An 18,000-nucleotide genomic window follows, 5' to 3' on the forward strand; every position below is an offset into this window, starting at 1 on the left:
TTGTTCCTCGGAATGTAAATTTTCTAAATTTATCACATTCTTCTAAAAATATCCTTGCTTAACAACGGCAAACAATGTTGATAAGCAAGACAAAACAGTCTGTCGCAAAACATTATCAGTAGATAAATTTTCTTGCAACGAAATACAACCAAACAAAAAACTTGCACCAAATTTCAAGAGAAACCAGTTTGCGCCAGTTCAAATATCTTTCTTTCAACGGCAACGGGCGTCATTCACGGACTCGGTTTCGGATTTGCGTAAAGCAAATAATGAAGCTATTCTCGGGCGCCAGTTTGAGCTGGTTTTGATTGACAAGACGATGTTGGCTGAGCAGTTGACAGGAGAGCAGCGCAGCCGCCGCCGGTGAATTAGCGTCATCAAATCGATTTAATTTGAGTCGATTACAAGAGTTGGGTGAAAAATAAATAAGATAGACAAAAAAAAATATATATTGGAAGTGGCAGAAATTATTGCTGCCGAATAATTTTAAATTCATAATTTAGTGACCACCCTAAAAAACCTGAAAAAGAAACGCAACACCAAAAAACAGTTGATGATGGTTTTTGAGAAATGCGTACCAATTGAAAGTTGTTATTTTTAGCGATGTTGCGAATTTGTCGCTTACGTTATCGTTGGCGTATGTGATTTTTTTCTACTTTTACGTACGCGTAGTCGCGCCAGCACGGCGGGGGTGTGTTTTGAACAGTCCGACGTTTACTATAGTGGCAAATGCTTGAAAATGTGTGACGTCGAATGAGAAAGGGTTGCGCTGAAGCACCGAAAGTGCTTTGCTAATACAAGAGTGGATTAATTATGGTTGGTATCTCTTCTATTAGTACATCAACAAGAGATTAGATTGCACATGTATGATTTCATGTATTCGAACGATTACAAGTTACTTGTCCTATTGAGCGGTTATTTAAGGGAAGAGTAATTATTTTCTATTTATTTTTTCTTTGTTTCGACAAAAAATTAAAAGTTGCTATCTCTTCAAGATTGATTGTTCAAAAATCGATGGTGGACATTATTTTTTAGAGCAGAAAATCTTACAAATATTAAACTGGGTTTGTACATAGACACTGTTGGCAACTGGATACACCCCCTTTTGAGATATGAAAAAAAAGTCCCCCTTTCAACCGATACTCACGTGTAGGTGACGTTGAGCGTGTTGAACACCTTCGACAGGTCCGTATCGATTTCCACCTGGGACGAGTTGTACCGGCTGGTCAGCTGCAGTGGCTTCTGGGCGTACCGGATCAGTTCGGCGCTCGGCATATTCCCTCCCCTCGTGGCACTCTGCGGCCGCAGCGGAACGATCGCATTCATGCTCGTCGGCATCATGGCCGTGGCCAGCGACGACGACGACGACGCCGAAGTCGACGGCGAGTCCATCTGTGAGTCCACGAGTCGCTTGGAAATGATGTTCGAGATGACCGTGTCGACGATGGCCGGCTTGACGTCCTCGACCACGACCTGCATGCCCAGATCGTCGTCGTCCTCGTCCTCGGGCCCTTCCGCCTCAAAGTGCGACACCATAAACTGACCCGAGTGGATCGTTTCGCCGGTGAACCGCCTCCGATCCTCACTCAAGCTTCTTCCACCGAGGCCACTTCCACCGGCGCCGGCCATCCCATATCCAGTGGCACCACTTCGCTCCATCCTGGTCGTACGTCCCGGTGTCATTGCCTGGACAGAGCGCGTACGCACACAAAACACACACTTTTGCTACCTTTGTTACTTTGTACACTTGCTGATCTACAGGTTCATTCAGAGAACCACGCTATCACACACCACCAGAGAAAGAAGAGCACACAATCAGACACACACGCGAAACCAAACTCGCAAGTCACTGTTGATCAATATAGACTGCGAGCAGGAGCAACAGCAAGGAATTATTTCACACTATGAGCTAGAAGATATCACAACTGATCCATATCACGGGCGCTGCTGCGGTGCGAAGGATGCTGTTGAATAAAAAAAGGTTGAGAACAAAAAAACCGGATTAGAAGTAATATGACATGTAAAATAATTAAATATAACACTTTTTTTTTCGAAATATTGAACATTGAACAATGGTCCAAATAGAAACAGGGTCCTAAAGCACAACCGGCATCTGGGGCGAATTGGGACATCTGTTTTAGCCTAGTTACAGCACAATATTTGGATATTTTTTATTGGTTTTGGATAGAACAAATACAGATTACTAAATATAGTACATCGATTATTAAATTTCAAGCTGTATTCCCTATTCGCCCCAGATGCACTATGGGCCATCTCCATACAAACAGGCGGCCAAATTATTTTTTTGCTTTTTAAATGTTTTTTCATAAAAATTTGAGTAATTGTATGGTATTGAAATGATATACGTTCAGTTTTATGACTTTTCATGTCTTTCAATAGTTGATTGTTTATAATAAATAGTCTTTTCATACATTTGCAAATGCAACAGAATTGCGTATATATTGTATTGCAAGTTTATATTTTTAAATTATGGATAAGCTAATACATCCCCACTTTAAGGACACAACCCCTCCCTCCTATTTCTTTCACCCCCCCCCCCTCCCCTCCTCCCCTCTAACAAAATTTTGTTAAGCGTAATAAATTCATTTTAAGTCAAATATTTATTATTTACTGCTGTGTGTTTCTTTTTGTGAGTCCATGTCATATAACTTGAGACCCCCCCCCCCTTCCTCCACCCTTATGGGCAAAAATTGCGAAAATTTTAATTGTTAAAATCAAATAACAGAAAAATTAATTTTATTCAAAATTACTAACTAATCCTAATGTTCTTGTTCATGAAAATTCATTTGATGTCAGAAACTCTTCAGGATATGTTAAGGTAGGTACTTTTTATGATGTTTTGTACTAACCAACATAGAACTTAGATGTGGATCAGTTTCATAGATTGATCACAGCAGACATGCATCGGCACTAAGAGCTCTTCTTAAAGGAACTCAGCTATTTCTGTTTGGCATTTAAGTTTAAAGTAATGTTGTTCTTGTTGCCAGTCAAAAACGTCTTGTTTTTAGCATGAATAATGTGTAGAAAACATTGGTTCATTGGAAAAACCGACGTCAGGTATATTTTCATGTGATTGTTCTCATAAGCTCTCAAGAAGAACGTCTTAAAAGATCTTTGAGTGCACTTAACGGTTCTTACCCTATATCTCACTTGGTTTATAATATAGCCTCTCAAATATAAGGTTCAATTGTACGCATTTCCGTGATCTGAACCACAACGTAACGTTTACACTCCCTTCTTATAATTCCTGTTGATAAATCCGATGTTCAGGTAAATTAAAAATATCACTAATATTTGGAATTTATTCTATAGGGATTCATCCATTAATCACGTAGACATTTTTTTTAAATCTCAGCTCCCTCCCCTTCTCATGGTCAATTGTCCATAAAAAAAACTTTTTTGGATGGAGCGTGGACAATTGCCAACCCCGTACAATCGAACCATATATTTCGATGCCTCTGTGCTCTTGTACTAAGCTTACTGGTTTTCCTATCTAGATAGCATAAGAGAGCACAGATGCATCGATTTGTTATTTGTTTATTTGTATCCATGGAAACACAGCAAACGTGCATCGATTGGTTTAAATGCAAAATGCTCTAAATATGAGTTATTTGCTAAAAGTAATTCATTGATTTAGCACGTAGTGTGCCATGAGAAAACAACACCAGGTGGCCCTTAGTATTGAAGGATGAACCAATCATGTTTAAAAACAGATGCGATACAGCCGCACTTTAAATTAGGCTTAAATTATCCTTAATATTGTATACCAATGATGATTAATATCAACATTTTCAAATATTCAATATTCTTTCTTCACAAAAACTGGAATATCTCAGCTCAGAGTTGATGAAACTTCAAAGTTGCTTAGACGAAAATCTTCGGCGGAAAATTTCCTACAAGATGCATGTATTCTCACATATGAGGAAATTTTTGTGTTCAATACCGAGGGAAAAGATTGAAAAAAAGTAAAGCAAAAACTCGTATTTTTCGACATAAAAGCTACCGGGAAAGTGAAAACAAGGTTTTAAAAGGCCAAATCGATACATTAACTTGTTTATTGGACCACAGACCATCATTTAATGGTATAGGCTATTTGAAATTTAAAAATTTTCCATTTTTCTAAGCAGATTTTGTGAAATTGTCGAAAAAACTGACTTTTTTCAAAAAAATGCCCAGGGAACGTGGTAAACAATTTTTCCGAAAGTTTTTATGTATGAGAGAGTTGTTTCCAACATGATTTTCTATCATTTGAGAACTGAGCACATTGAATTCCTCGACTTCGTGTTTTTTTTGGACACGCTAATGTAACCCCTTAAGCGTTAAAGTTAACCTCTATTTTATATTTGTTTTTCATTAGCTTTTTTGTTGTTTAAAGTTAGATTATAATTTTTGTTTGTCAAACTTTGTCAAAAATAATAAAAATCATTTGACTCACCATATTTTTTATGTGACCCACAATTTATTAGGATATTATTTCTCAAACAGTCTTTTTCATTTTCAAAAAGACAAAAATAGTGAAAATTATCTTACATTTAAATTGAATTGAGAGAAAATATTTTTAAATTTAACAAAAATTAACAAAATCATTCAAGAGTTACAAAACAATGTTTAAAAAAGTGTGCTTGGGTTTCCCGACTCTTCTCAACTTTTAAGCAATAAATCAAAAATTCCCGACGTTTACCCGATTTTTTGTGGATTTTTACAATTCCAGACATTTTTCCGATTTTCCCGATTTCCCGACTTGAGTGGCCACCACGCCAAATGTATTTTATTCAATGCAAAAATGTGAAACAACTTGAATAAAATAAATGTGATCGCTTTAATGATAAAACGAAAAGTACAACAAGGATGAGGTGCATTTAGCCATACCAGTTAACATGTAAAAGAATGTTCAATAAAGATATATTTAATTTAAATAGAAAACAGATTAATCAATTTAACCCTCTAATTTTTGTTAGTGCTCAAGACTCGTTGAGATTTCCCAAAAAAAAGTATTTCCCGTTTCCCGGGAAATTTGAAAATTTCCCGAGCATTCCGGAAATTCAAGCGTTATATGATTTTATTCGATTCAATTTACTGATCATATTTTTATTTCTCAACATAATAATTTACGAAGCATTCATAACATTAAATGTTATGCTTATTTTTGCCTGCTGAACAACTATGTATTAGATTCGTGGGGTATTTGAAACAAATGAAATAGAGACGATTCAAATCAAGCAAAACTTGAAAACAACAGATAACGATCAACCGGTTGCAATTTTCTAATAACGTGTTTCATTCCTTTAAGTCCACGTGACTCACAAAACAAATTAATCAACATTTAATTTATAACTAAGACGTACCACACACTGATTCGTAGCGGGCTCATCCACCAGGCTTAGCGCGCAGAGACACCACCACACGTCGTCGTCACAGGTACTTTCCGGAATTTCCAATATTTTCCTTTCGCACTTTGCCCCTTTCGATGACCAAACCTGGCCCGCGCGATGCCTCAATTCTACGATAACAAAACGCGAGACACGATAAAATCGTGGACACAACAGCAACGGGCTTGCTAGTATGCTAGTAAACGAGAGAACCGACAGAAAAACAACAAAGCAGCAGCACAAAATTGCGTGATTTCGTGGGTCCTCGCGCTTAACGACTGCACATACAGGTCAGGATAAAGGTGATGTATCCAAAGGAGGACCTTCTGGCCATGTCTCCGGAGTCTTCGAAGACTATTTCCAAAACCTTTTCTTCCGCACACCGACGAGTAAAAGTTGTTTTCGCGTAAAATTTTCCTTTCAAGCACGGCGAGCGAGCAGCTTGTGACAAATTTCTCTCACTTTCCAAGCTCGGACAGGGCGGCGCGGACGGGGGACGAGGACAGGTTCCGCAGCTATTTATAGCCGATTCCTGGCCACTCGCGACGTGCAGCGTAACCTTGAAAGTTTGTTGTCAAAGCTGGAGCTGCTCCGAGTTGCTTTCCCCCAAGGGCCCGTACGACCGATGATGGCCGCGCAAACTGATGACGTTATATCACTGCTCTTGCCAGATTGGCCACACAATCTTCTTTCCCCTTGCGCTTCTCCTCGCGTCTCTGTTCCGAGGACGAGCTTCAAAATAACCTCAGAATTGCTTCTCACTCACACACTTGGACATTGATTCGTTGTTTCTCTTGCTTGGCCACCAGCGGGCCCTTTTTCGACTTTGAGCTCTGGGACCGACTTGCGATTCCGAGCCGCGCAAACGATTACTTCAACCAATCCTCCAGCGAGGCAAGAATGTCCCAAGATGGTTCCCCTTCGGAGCGCACTGATAAGAGCCACCAACACCACCAGCGCAATTCAGTCTCGATCAATCCACAAACTCCGGAACCGTTTACGGGAATTTCACCACTCAAAACCCAACGTCACGCAATCGCCCGACGACGGAATTCCGACGCACTATCCGTAGAGGTGGACACCCGAGGGGTACGGTACCGTATGGACCGATAATGACCGCGACCACGACACACGGGCAGGAACAGCGCACTTGGAACTGACTTCGAACTCGAGCTGACACGACGTACAGCGAGAGGAAGGAAAAAAAAATCGTTTTGGATGGTGGCGAGAGCAAAACAACATCCAGCCAAGGGCGAGCGAAACGTCAACGGCAGTGACATGACAGCAGAGGGGAATTTTAATGGGGTGGCTAAAAGGAAATTTTATAACTGGGAACGACGGATAGATGGCGTCGCTGTTGTTTTACTTCAAAGAAATTTTATTCAGTTTTGTTTGATTTTCTAGAAAGCAAACAATAAATAATGAAATTGATGGACTTGTTTGCCGCAGAACTACTTTAGTTGAATAAATATTTAGTAAAAAATGAAATGAGTCTGAATTTCCTATGAATCCTACAAAAACTTACAAAAGAACGGAAAAAGAAAGCTGAATTTCTCGCGAAGGTAAAATTTCATAGGTTCCACAGCTATTTATTGCCAATTCCTGGTAGCGTAACCTTGAAATTTGTTGTCTGCGTGATCCCACTTTGTGAATAACAACAACAAAAGTTGCAACATTCGATTTGGTTATTTGTTAATTTTGTATTTTAGTATTTTAGTATTTTAGTATTTTAGTATTTTTGTATTTTTGTATTTTTGTATTTTTGTATTTTTGTATTTTTGTATTTTTGTATTTTTGTATTTTTGTATTTTTGTATTTTTGTATTTTTGTATTTTTGTATTTTTGTATTTTTGTATTTTTGTATTTTTGTATTTTTGTATTTTTGTATTTTTGTATTTTTGTATTTTTGTATTTTTGTATTTTTGTATTTTTGTATTTTTGTATTTTTGTATTTTTGTATTTTTGTATTTTTGTATTTTTGTATTTTTGTATTTTTGTATTTTTGTATTTTTGTATTTTTGTATTTTTGTTTTTTTGTATTTTTGTATTTTTGTATTTTTGTATTTTTGTATTTTTGTATTTTTGTATTTTTGTATTTTTTTATTTTTGTATTTTTGTATTTTTGTATTTTTGTATTTTTGTATTTTTGTATTTTTGTATTTATGTATTTTTGTATTTTTGTATTTTTGTATTTTTGTATTTTTGTATTTTTGTATTTTTGTATTTTTGTATTTTTGTATTTTTGTATTTTTGTATTTTTGTATTTTTGTATTTTTGTATTTTTGTATTTTTGTATTTTTGTATTTTTTTATTTTTGTATTTTTGTATTTTTGTATTTTTGTATTTTTGTATTTTTGTATTTTTGTATTTTTGTATTTTTGTATTTTTGTATTTTTGTATTTTTGTATTTTTGTATTTTTGTATTTTTGTATTTTTGTATTTTTGTATTTTTGTATTTTTGTATTTTTGTATTTTTGTATTTTTATATTTTTGTATTTTTGTATTTTTGTATTTTTGTATTTTTGTATTTTTGTATTATTGTATTTTTGTATTTTTGTATTTTTGTATTTTTGTATTTTTGTATTTTTGTATTTTTGTATTTTTGTATTTTTGTATTTTTGTATTTTTGTATTTATGTATTTATGTATTTTTGTATTTTTGTATTTTGTATTTTTGTATTTTTGTATTTCAATATTTATTATTTTAATATTTATTATGAATTATTGATCTCAGTTGAAAGGTTTTAAAAATTTCTGAATTGCAAATGTATCATCCTGGAGCAGAACTGGTAAAATCTAATAAACACCAATTAAATTATTTATTTTTTTGTATTTTAACATTTTTTTTATTTTACTAATTCTTAAGATTTTTTCAAGGCGTCCTATACGATATGGAATTCCGTATGATTATAAAATTTTTGCTCTTAAGGTGAAGCTGTTGATCATTTTCGAAGAAAATTGATCATCACTATAAAATATTCTGTATTAAATTTTATTTAACGAATTTCAGCACCAAAAGGAATCAGCATGTGCCGGTTGTTGCCGTCTTGAAGCCACTGAAGGAATTTTTGGTCTTAATCAATTGTGCTTCAAAATTTATATAATTTTGTGGCACAGTCGTTGACGTCCTAGTTGGCAATCATTGATTAATGACGATTTCCATAACTTTACAAGGAATGGGATAATCGTTACCAAAAGGAATAAGCATGTGTAGGGCACTATTCTAAACAACCTGTAGAAGGAATTTTGTCAAAATATGGAAAGCGACGCAAAATTTATAACTTTGAACGAAAATCATGACAATGGTGGAAGCGACGACACGACAAGACACTCGGTGCAAAAATCTGCGTAAAATCTGGTCCCACCGTGAATCCCGTGAAATCACCGTGATTGACAAAAGTCACGGTAAATTGAAAGACCCCTCGGATTTCGCTTAAATTAAAGTGATCTCGCAACACTGTGTGAATGTAAATATTTACATTGATCAAAATATGTCAAAATCATTTCGTTTCAAATTTTCAAAGGTTCAGATTTCTTTTTGGCCATACTGGCAGAACCCCCTTCAACATTGCCGGAAGCCACGCACTACACGGCTCCAACTTCCTTCTTCGGCAGAAAACCGGTTCCGGAATGTGCCAACCTCCTCTCTGGCACCGTAGGATTCGGCAGCACCTTCTCAGGCCTGTCCTTTGTTGGGTGGTTGGAGATGAGGGTATCGCTGACTATTCCAACGATTTGTGTGGAGTTTCCGGCGAAGGGACATCGGAGGTGAAACATTGCAGGATCGAGCCCATTCACCTGGGGAGCTGGGGTTGGGAAGCAGCGGAGGATGCGCCTGTTCAAGCTGGAACGCGGTCCGGTCATTTTGGCCATACTGGCGGAACCCTTGTCGCGATGATATCACTGGAGACGGAGTGGATTATCAGTGGGAAGATGTATTTGGATTAACGATGTCAACCAGCTTATCGTAGAATCCGGTGAGTTCCAGCAGCGAAATTCCATGGTTGGTTTTGCCGAGGAAATCGCACTGGATCACCGGGATCACCAGTCAGAACCGTTTCGGATCGCCGACCAAAACGATGCTGATGGTTACATTTACATTCCCGGCACCAAAGCTCTCGAGGGGGAACAGGTAGGATATCTATTTGGCACTACCTCACTTGTCGATGAAACTGTTTGAAGTGACCTGTTCAAACCTAGATCTTGACCAACAGAGCGGCCACGTTGGAAGTGGCCATGGTGAGTTTGGTATGCTGGCAGTATTTCTGGTGCAAATATCCCGCGAATTATCCACGGCTTCCGTCAGCTGAAACCGGCAGCACGCGCCACAATCGTTCCTCTCCGCATCTTCCAAGCGCCACTCCCAATAAACGCCTTTTAGATGTTCGTACTCGATCTGGTTCAGCAGCCACAGCCGGTCCCGCCAGGCTCAACGGAACAGATCCGCTGTTGTTTAGTTCTGGTTCCGGCAGCAGGGCGTCCACTTCCTAGTTCCACCATCCTAGCGACAATAACTGTTAGCGCTACGGTTCCAGAACTTCGTACGGCCTGAGCTGCCCCAAGCGTTTTGGCACCTTTGCATCCGGCTTACAGGGTAAGGCTAAGTGATCGCTGTTGAATACGGGAATGTTTTGGAAATGGCCGTAATAATCAACCTAGGGATAGGGTACTGGCCATTACCAAGAAGGAAAGAAAGATATCAGTTTGGACCGCCGGTAAAGAAATCTGAACCTGTGAAGTTCCGAAATAAAATGAAAGTAAAAAAACGATCAGCATCGTTTTGGCCGGCGATCCGAAATACATGCTCGGACCGGTGGATCCAGTGCGATTTCCTCGATAAAACCAACCATTGAATTTCGCTGCTGGAACGCCTAATTGATCACGATCGCAATGACGAACTCACCGGATGCTACGATCAGCTAGTTGGCGTCGTCAATCAAAATACATTTTCTCACTGATAATCCACTACATTTCCGGTGATGTCGGAAACTCCACACAAACCGTTGGAAAGCCTAATTGCCATAAAGCATGTGATTTAAAAAAAATCAAACTCGATTTCAATAAAACTTCGTTTTGTTTTAGAGAATTAGGTTAATTATTACTGGAAAGCAGGCTATAAGGACATTTTAAAAATCATTTTCAAAATTAAACAATTTATCTTTAAAATTTGGTTTAAGAATAATATTCTTATTATTCTAAATGAATGTTTCTGGAAATCTATGCAAACATTTAACACTTTTTAGGTAAAGAATTAAAGAAGCATGGCCTTGAATTTGATTTTTTCAGTTAAATATCCTGTAATCCTATAAACAATAAATATGCCAGTTTTCCTATCAAACTTGCATATCAATAGAAATAAGTTTGATTTTTTTTAATTCAATATACACAATCAGTAACCGAAGGAATGGTTTCTATTTTACAATGTATTTCAATAAAATTAAAAAAAATGTACGATACTATAACATTTTTACTGAACAACAAGTAGTAGAATTTCAAAAAATATTTTTTTGGTTAATATTTGGATTTAATAATTTGGGTGGATTGCAATATTTTTTTTTTTATTTTGTATAAAATATGATAATAGAATGAAAAATTCGTCAGAAATAAAATTAGAAATATATTTTTTTAAATTGATCAGTTTTAATATTTTTTTAAACTTTGAAAATGAGTAGAATATATAAAATTTATGATATGTTGTGTTCGAAATCCTTTGGAAATTTCACGTAAGTAAAGTATTGGAGTTGTTAATTCGATTGGAAAAAATGCCAATCATTTAGAATGAATTAAAATATTGTTTAACAATTTGTAGGATTCAGGGTGAAACAGGTATTCGCCTACCTACTTGATACAGCATTTGACGTATTTATTCAATTTTCAAAAATGTTTTGTTTTATTATTAATTTAGACTAGTACAAATTTTATTAAAAGTTCAAATCCTTCAAAGTTGGCCCGAAAAATTAAGGGGCAATTTTTTATTTCAAGAAACTTCAATCAACTGAAATCGATTTAAAATGCATTTTCCTGCATTTAGAATCATTTTCAGCATGTTTGGGTTGAATTAAAAATCTTTTGAAATTTAGAAAATTTTCGATGTTTCAGTTTTTTCGCAATTTTTGTTGTTTTCGTCAAATCTTTTATTTTTTGAAAATTAATGATTGCAAAACAACTGAACTAGTGTAAAATGCATTTTAAACACCTTTTCCATGCAAATGCTGAAACTATTTCAATATTTATATTTTTTTATTTTTTGTCCCCCCTTGACCCTGGCCAGAGCCGACGGACAAAAACTTTGAAAAATATTTGCATCGGCCTTATTTGACTCAAAGAGGTTTCAAAAACACCCAGCAAGCAAAATATAAAAAATTGGTTTAGTGGACTTTTATTTAAAAAAAACTCCAGGAATTTTCTAAACTGTTAAAATTTTCAATATTCTTAAAAAGAGACAAAAAAAACATATCCTTATTTTCAGTGAAGTTTGTCACATTTTAACTAAGAACTTCCCGATTGGTCATACAAATTTCTTAGTTTTTCCCGGTTTTCTCCAGGTGGAAATAAATTCCCGAATTTTTCCTGGTTCTTTTCCCGCGGTGGCCACTCTGCTCATGTTTCTGAGAATTCAGATTTACTAAATCTCCAGAAAAATCGCTTCAAAAGCTATCCGTCTCTTTTTTATTATTTGTAATTCAGCTTTCCACATTTCAAGAGCACCGACCGGAATTTGATCCCTGTACCTCCGGCTTGTGAGGTACAACTATTATGTCTCGGAGCCAGTTTGGCAAGTCTCAGAATTCAACGTGGACCTGAATGTTTCAGGTGCGAAGAAACACACAATAACGTAAAAAAAAACAGTATAAAAATAATCTTAACTTTTTATTTTATCTTCTGATGATTGAGTTTGTAATTGAATGTTTATTTGTGACGAGAGCCTGTTAGTTTACAACTTTGTTTTCATGATGATGATGAGTTTTGTCTCTACTAATTTCATTTCAATATTTCGATAATTCCTTTTTGAGTGATTTTTCAAATGAAAAGAGAAAAACTATAGGTGTATTGAATCCTAAATAAAGTTCTCAACAATTTCTTAATCATTTAATGACCTCGTTTAATATCCACTTGGCGCTTCACCAACTTTCCGTTTAATCTGACCTTCTATGTTCTCACTGTGCTAGTTATTCTCTGCCTAATTCTACTATTCTGCTTGTTTCTAAGTTAGAGTCCGCCCGTCGAAGTTATTGCCCTATTCCTACAAACCAGAATCCTCCCAAGCTTTCGATTCCCGTTCCTCCATATTATTCCGGCACTAGGAACATCCGTAGCAATCTCTTGGCGTTGATCAGTGACAGCCGTCACAAGTCCACTTCCGTCCATGTGACTTTCAGTTGCCTACTTTTTCATCACTTCCGGTAAAAATCTTGCAGAACATCTGCGCCTCCCACGCCCGGCTCGTGTTGCTCGGCTTTTCCATCATTCTGGTTCCGGCCGGGTCACTACTTTCACTGCTTACGGATGCTCCTTTCGGAGTGAGTCGAACACTGAATTCTACCAGAACAGCGTTTCCGCGCCCTGAAATAACATGTGCAGAATGAATTTCGTTCCCGCTAAAACTGCAGTTATTGTTTTCTTAACTTTCATCGATTACGGGCCACAGAACATTTGCCACCGTTTTTGTTACGTTCCGGAATCAGGAAGTTGGAAAAAATAACCCGAACTCGCAGGCGAAAAACGAAAACAAAACTGAATAGAGTAATCTACGTGCGCATGTATTGCGTGTACGTACACGAAAAAGATTGAGGTTAAATTTTGTCCGGACAGCAAAATCAAATGGTGCGCTAGTGTGTGTACGCGAAACGTCATAAAGCTCTATTTCTTGAGGTGACAGTTCTCGATGTCAAAAGTTGCAGTGCTGCCAAATTTGATGCATTTTTGAGGAAACCTCAGTTTGACGTTTCCAGTTCCAAAGGAAACGGAGGGGTGCGCCGATTTGGGGCCCACTTTTTGGACGCGAGTGGCTTGTCGTGTCGTCGGTGGAAGTCTTCAGAACAAAAATGAAGCAGTTTATGTTTTTCTTCTCGAAGTTTTTCTTTCGGAGCAATAACGCCATCTATATTTGGTATGCTAAAAAACTGTTATACGATAATCAAACTATGGCCTCACCTTTTTTGTAGCCGTCTTTGACAAAACTTTGATTGTCAAAACTTTCACAACTTTTGTTTACTTCTCGATTTCTTCCGTGAAAAGTAGCGCGCGTTTTGCAAAAGAATCGATTTTATTAATTTACGTGCCTCGATCAACGTTTAACACCTATTTTTGACTACCTTTGTACCTTATTAGTGTAACAGTGCCGGAACCAGTATGGAACTAGTCAATTCTCCCCCAGTTTACCACACCAGCAGCGCCCAAAAGGCTCGCTCCAAATTGGCAGCCCACCGATTCAAGTATGGCTCCCCAAAGCTAGTGGACGCCATGCGCGAGGTCAGTCCATGTCCTTCAAACCCCCATCTCCCATCCTCACTAACCACCCCGCTCTCCATCTAGAAATGCCGCATCCGGATCAAGGAAGCCCGCAACGAGCACCTGTTCCAGAAGCGCAACATCATCCAGGAGGAAAAGGAACTGCTCGAAACCATCGTCCGCCAGGAACTTTCCGAGCTGGAGCAGGACATCCAGCTGCAAGAGCTCATCTTCCAGGAACTGATCGTGGATGCGGACGAGTGGCTGTTTGCCGAGTACGAAAAGTCCGAGAATTACCAGATTGACGAGTACGGCCAGGAGGAAGTTTTCTGTCCGGTTTGCCAGCGGGCCGGGTTGAAGGCGGTAAAGGTGGCCGGGATTGTCCGCTGTGAGTGTGGCGTCCAGCTGCGACTGCCGGAGGGCGCTGGACAGATGGAACAGTTTGGAAGGTTGCTGCGGGACACGGTCGAAGGGCACGGTTCTCGGTGTGAGAGCGATTTGCAGTTTTTCGTGGAACCGGGAAGTGACGACTGTGGACAGCTTAGTGCGTTCTGTCCGGGCTGTGATTATTACAAGAATTTGACCAACTGATGGGATGTTGATTGTGTGACTCATTTTGTTTAATTGATACGTTTGTTTGCCCAGTTGAAACTACAATATCTTTATATTATTTATTTGTAAGCAAATTCAGTGCTAGCGTTAATAAATTTATGTTCCTGTGTAAAAATATTTCATAGAATGTTGAACTGGTAATTGCTGTGTCGGTATTCGAAAAATATTTCACAGAGTTACTCTGGGATTATTTCCTTTTATGGTGCTTTCTTGGTATTTTTTTTTATTTTCCTTTTGTTCCAACTCAAAATATTCAAAAATTTAAAATAAACAAAAATCATAAATTAAAAACTAAAGTTCAGTTATTCAAATATTCAAAACATTGAAAATAAAAAAAACAGAAATCCAAAAATTTAGAAAATTTAAAGTTTAAATATCAAGCTTCAAAAGATTATAAATAGATAGAAATATTTGAAAATTATAAAAGTTAAAAACTCAATTTCTTTAATTTAACATTTAAATTCCTAAATTATTAACTTCTTAACTTCTTAAATTCGATTCTTTCTTAAATTCTCAAATTCTCAAATTCTTAAATTCTGAAATTCTGAAATTCTGAAATTCTTAAATTCTTAAATTCTTAAATTCTTAAATTCTTAAATTCTTAAATTCTTAAATTCTGAAATTCTGAAATTCTGAAATTCTGAAATTCTGAAATTCTGAAATTCTGAAATTCTTAAATTCTTAAATTCTTAAATTCTTAAATTCTTAAATTCTTAAATTCTTAAATTCTTAAATTCTTAAATTCTTAAATTCTTAAATTCTTAAATTCTTAAATTCTTAAATTCTTAAATTCTTAAATTCTTAAATTCTTAAATTCTTAAATTCTTAAATTCTTAAATCCTTAAATTCTTAAATTCTTAAATTCTTAAATTCTTAAATTCTTAAATTCTTAAATTCTTAAATTCTTAAATTCTTAAATTCTTAAATTCTTAAATTCTTAAATTCTTAAATTCTTAAATTCTTAAATTCTTAAATTCTTAAATTCTTAAATTCTTAAATTCTTAAATTCTTAAATTCTTAAATTCTTAAATTCTTAAATTCTTAAATTCTTAAATTCTTAAATTCTTAAATTGGGTCCTAAAATGAAGCTTAGATTGCTGATATTATTGATTACAGCGATAAAGCTTATTTTTCTGAGTACAATGACCCTTTGTACGACCACAAAAAGTTTAAAATTGATTTTTAAATCAATTTTGAAAAATTAACTTCGCGGTCCTTCTTGACATAAAAGCTCCTACTTGACAGCTCGTTCCAAGGGGACCATAGTTGATCCATCGAAAAAATGTGGTCTTGTCAAAAAACAATTGTGCGTTAAAATGAAAAAAAGTGATCAGAAATGGTTTTTAATCGTGTTTTTTACCGTTGTACATAAAAATTGACATAGGGCTTTAGTACCCAATTCTTAAATTCTTAAATTCTTAAATTCTTAAATTCTTAAATTCTTAAATTCTTAAATTCTTAAATTCTTAAATTCTTAAACTCTTAAATTCTTAAATTCTTAAATTCTTAAATTCTTAAATTCTTAAATTCTTAAATTCTTAAATTCTTAAATTCTTAAATTCTTAAATTCTTAAATTCTTAAATTCTTAAATTCTTAAATTCTTAAATTCTTAAATTCTTAAATTCTTAAATTCTTAAATTCTTAAATTCTTAAATTCTTAAATTCTTAAATTCTTAAATTCTTAAATTCTTAAATTCTTAAATTCTTAAATTCTTAAATTCTTAAATTCTTAAATTCTTAAATTCTTAAATTCTTAAATTCTTAAATTCTTAAATTCTTAAATTCTTAAATTCTTAAATTCTTAAATTCTTAAATTCTTAAACTCTTAAATTCTTAAATTCTTAAATTCTTAAATTCTTAAATTCTTAAATTCTTAAATTCTTAAATTCTTAAATTCTTAAATTCTTAAATTCTTAAATTCTTAAATTCTTAAATTCTTAAATTCTTAAATTCTTAAATTCTTAAATTCTTAAATTCTTAAATTCTTAAATTCTTAAATTCTTAAATTCTTAAATTCTTAAATTCTTAAATAGCATAGCATAGCATAGCATTACGGGTCTGCACCACGCTGTAGGGGGTGCCACAATGGTCAATTCAATATTCTTAGACAATTTGATTGCTGCCCGGTACAACCAAAAATATCTAAGAACGGAAATTTCCACACTGTGCTCCAAGGCAGTTTAAATTCTTAAACTCTTAAATTCTTAAATTCTTAAATTCTTAAATTCTTAAATTCTTAAATTCTTAAATTCTTAAATTCTTAAATTCTTAAATTCTTAAATTCTTAAATTCTTAAATTCTTAAATTCTTAAATTCTTAAATTCTTAAATTCTTAAATTCTTAAATTCTTAAATTCTTAAATTCTTAAATTCTTAAATTCTTAAATTCTTAAATTCTTAAATTCTTAAATTCTTAAATTCTTAAATTCTTAAATTCTTAAATTCTTAAATTCTTAAATTCTTAAATTCTTAAATTCTTAAATTCTTAAATTCTTAAATTCTTAAATTCTTAAATTCTTAAATTCTTAAATTCTTAAATTCTTAAATTCTTAAATTCTTAAATTCTTAAATTCTTAAATTCTTAAATTCTTAAATTCTTAAATTCTTAAATTCTTAAATTCTTAAATTTTTAAATTCTTAAATTCTTAAATTCTTAAATTCTTAAATTCTTAAATTCTTAAATTCTTAAATTCTTAAATTCTTAAATTCTTAAATTCTTAAATTCTTAAATTCTTAAATTCTTAAATTCTTAAATTCTTAAATTCTTAAATTCTTAAATTCTTAAATTCTTAAATTCTTAAATTCTTAAATTCTTAAATTCTTAAATTCTTAAATTCTTAAATTCTTAAATTCTTAAATTCTTAAATTCTTAAATTCTTAAATTCTTAAATTCTTAAATTCTTAAATTCTTAAATTCTTAAATTCTTAAATTCTTAAAATTCTTAAATTCTTAAATTCTTAAATTCTTAAATTCTTAAATTCTTAAATTCTTAAATTCTTAAATTCTTAAATTCTTAAATTCTTAAATTCTTAAATTCTTAAATTCTTAAATTCTTAAATTCTTAAATTCTTAAATTCTTAAATTCTTAAATTCTTAAATTCTTAAATTCTTAAATTCTTAAATTCTTAAATTCTTAAATTCTTAAATTCTTAAATTCTTAAATTCTTAAATTCTTAAATTCTTAAATTCCTAAATTCCTAAATTCTTAAATTCTTAAATTCTTAAATTCTTAAATTCTTAAATTCTTAAATTCTTAAATTCTTAAATTCTTAAATTCTTAAATTCTTAAATTCTTAAATTCTTAAATTCTTAAATTCTTAAATTCTTAAATTCTTAAATTCTTAAATTCTTAAATTCTTAAATTCTTAAATTCTTAAATTCTTAAATTCTTAAATTCTTAAATTCTTAAATTCTTAAATTCTTAAATTCTTAAATTCTTAAATTCTTAAATTCTTAAATTCTTAAATTTTTAAATTCTTAAATTCTTAAATTCTTAAATTCTTAAATTCTTAAATTCTTAAATTCTTAAATTCTTAAATTCTTAAAT

General features: G+C 33.7%; 2 protein-coding genes across 2 annotated transcripts in view; one reads left to right on the plus strand and one right to left on the minus strand.

Moving 5' to 3' along the window:
- LOC120424351 (uncharacterized) overlaps positions 1–6,565 on the minus strand; it is a 61,740-nt gene extending 55,175 nt beyond the window's left edge. Inside the window, exons 1-2 of the mRNA XM_039588444.2 lie at positions 5,367–6,565; positions 1,148–1,964 (exon numbers count right to left, since the gene is read on the minus strand). Of these exons, the coding sequence (XP_039444378.1) occupies positions 1,148–1,683 (536 nt within the window). The 5' untranslated portion in view covers positions 1,684–1,964; positions 5,367–6,565. The remainder of the gene's footprint in view (positions 1–1,147; positions 1,965–5,366) is intronic.
- A 7,025-nt stretch (positions 6,566–13,590) lies between these two features.
- On the plus strand, positions 13,591–14,569 carry LOC120424361 (RIP-like protein). Its single transcript, XM_039588456.2, has 2 exons — positions 13,591–13,861; positions 13,925–14,569. Exons 1-2 carry the CDS (start codon positions 13,742–13,744, stop codon positions 14,429–14,431), a joined length of 627 nt encoding a protein of 208 aa, XP_039444390.1. The 5' UTR covers positions 13,591–13,741; the 3' UTR covers positions 14,432–14,569.
- Positions 14,570–18,000: the final 3,431 nt, after the last annotated feature.

This window comes from Culex pipiens, chromosome 2 (genome assembly GCF_016801865.2).
Source record: "Culex pipiens pallens isolate TS chromosome 2, TS_CPP_V2, whole genome shotgun sequence".
In the NCBI taxonomy this organism is placed as follows: Eukaryota; Metazoa; Arthropoda; class Insecta; order Diptera; family Culicidae; genus Culex; species Culex pipiens.

Coding starts and splice junctions, on each gene's coding strand:
- LOC120424361 (XM_039588456.2), top strand. CDS start 13,742: ATGGAACTAGTCAATTCTCCCCCAGTTTACCACACCAGCAGCGCCCAA. Junction 13,862..13,924: donor TAGTGGACGCCATGCGCGAG/GTCAGTCCATGT, acceptor CTCTCCATCTAG/AAATGCCGCATCCGGATCAA.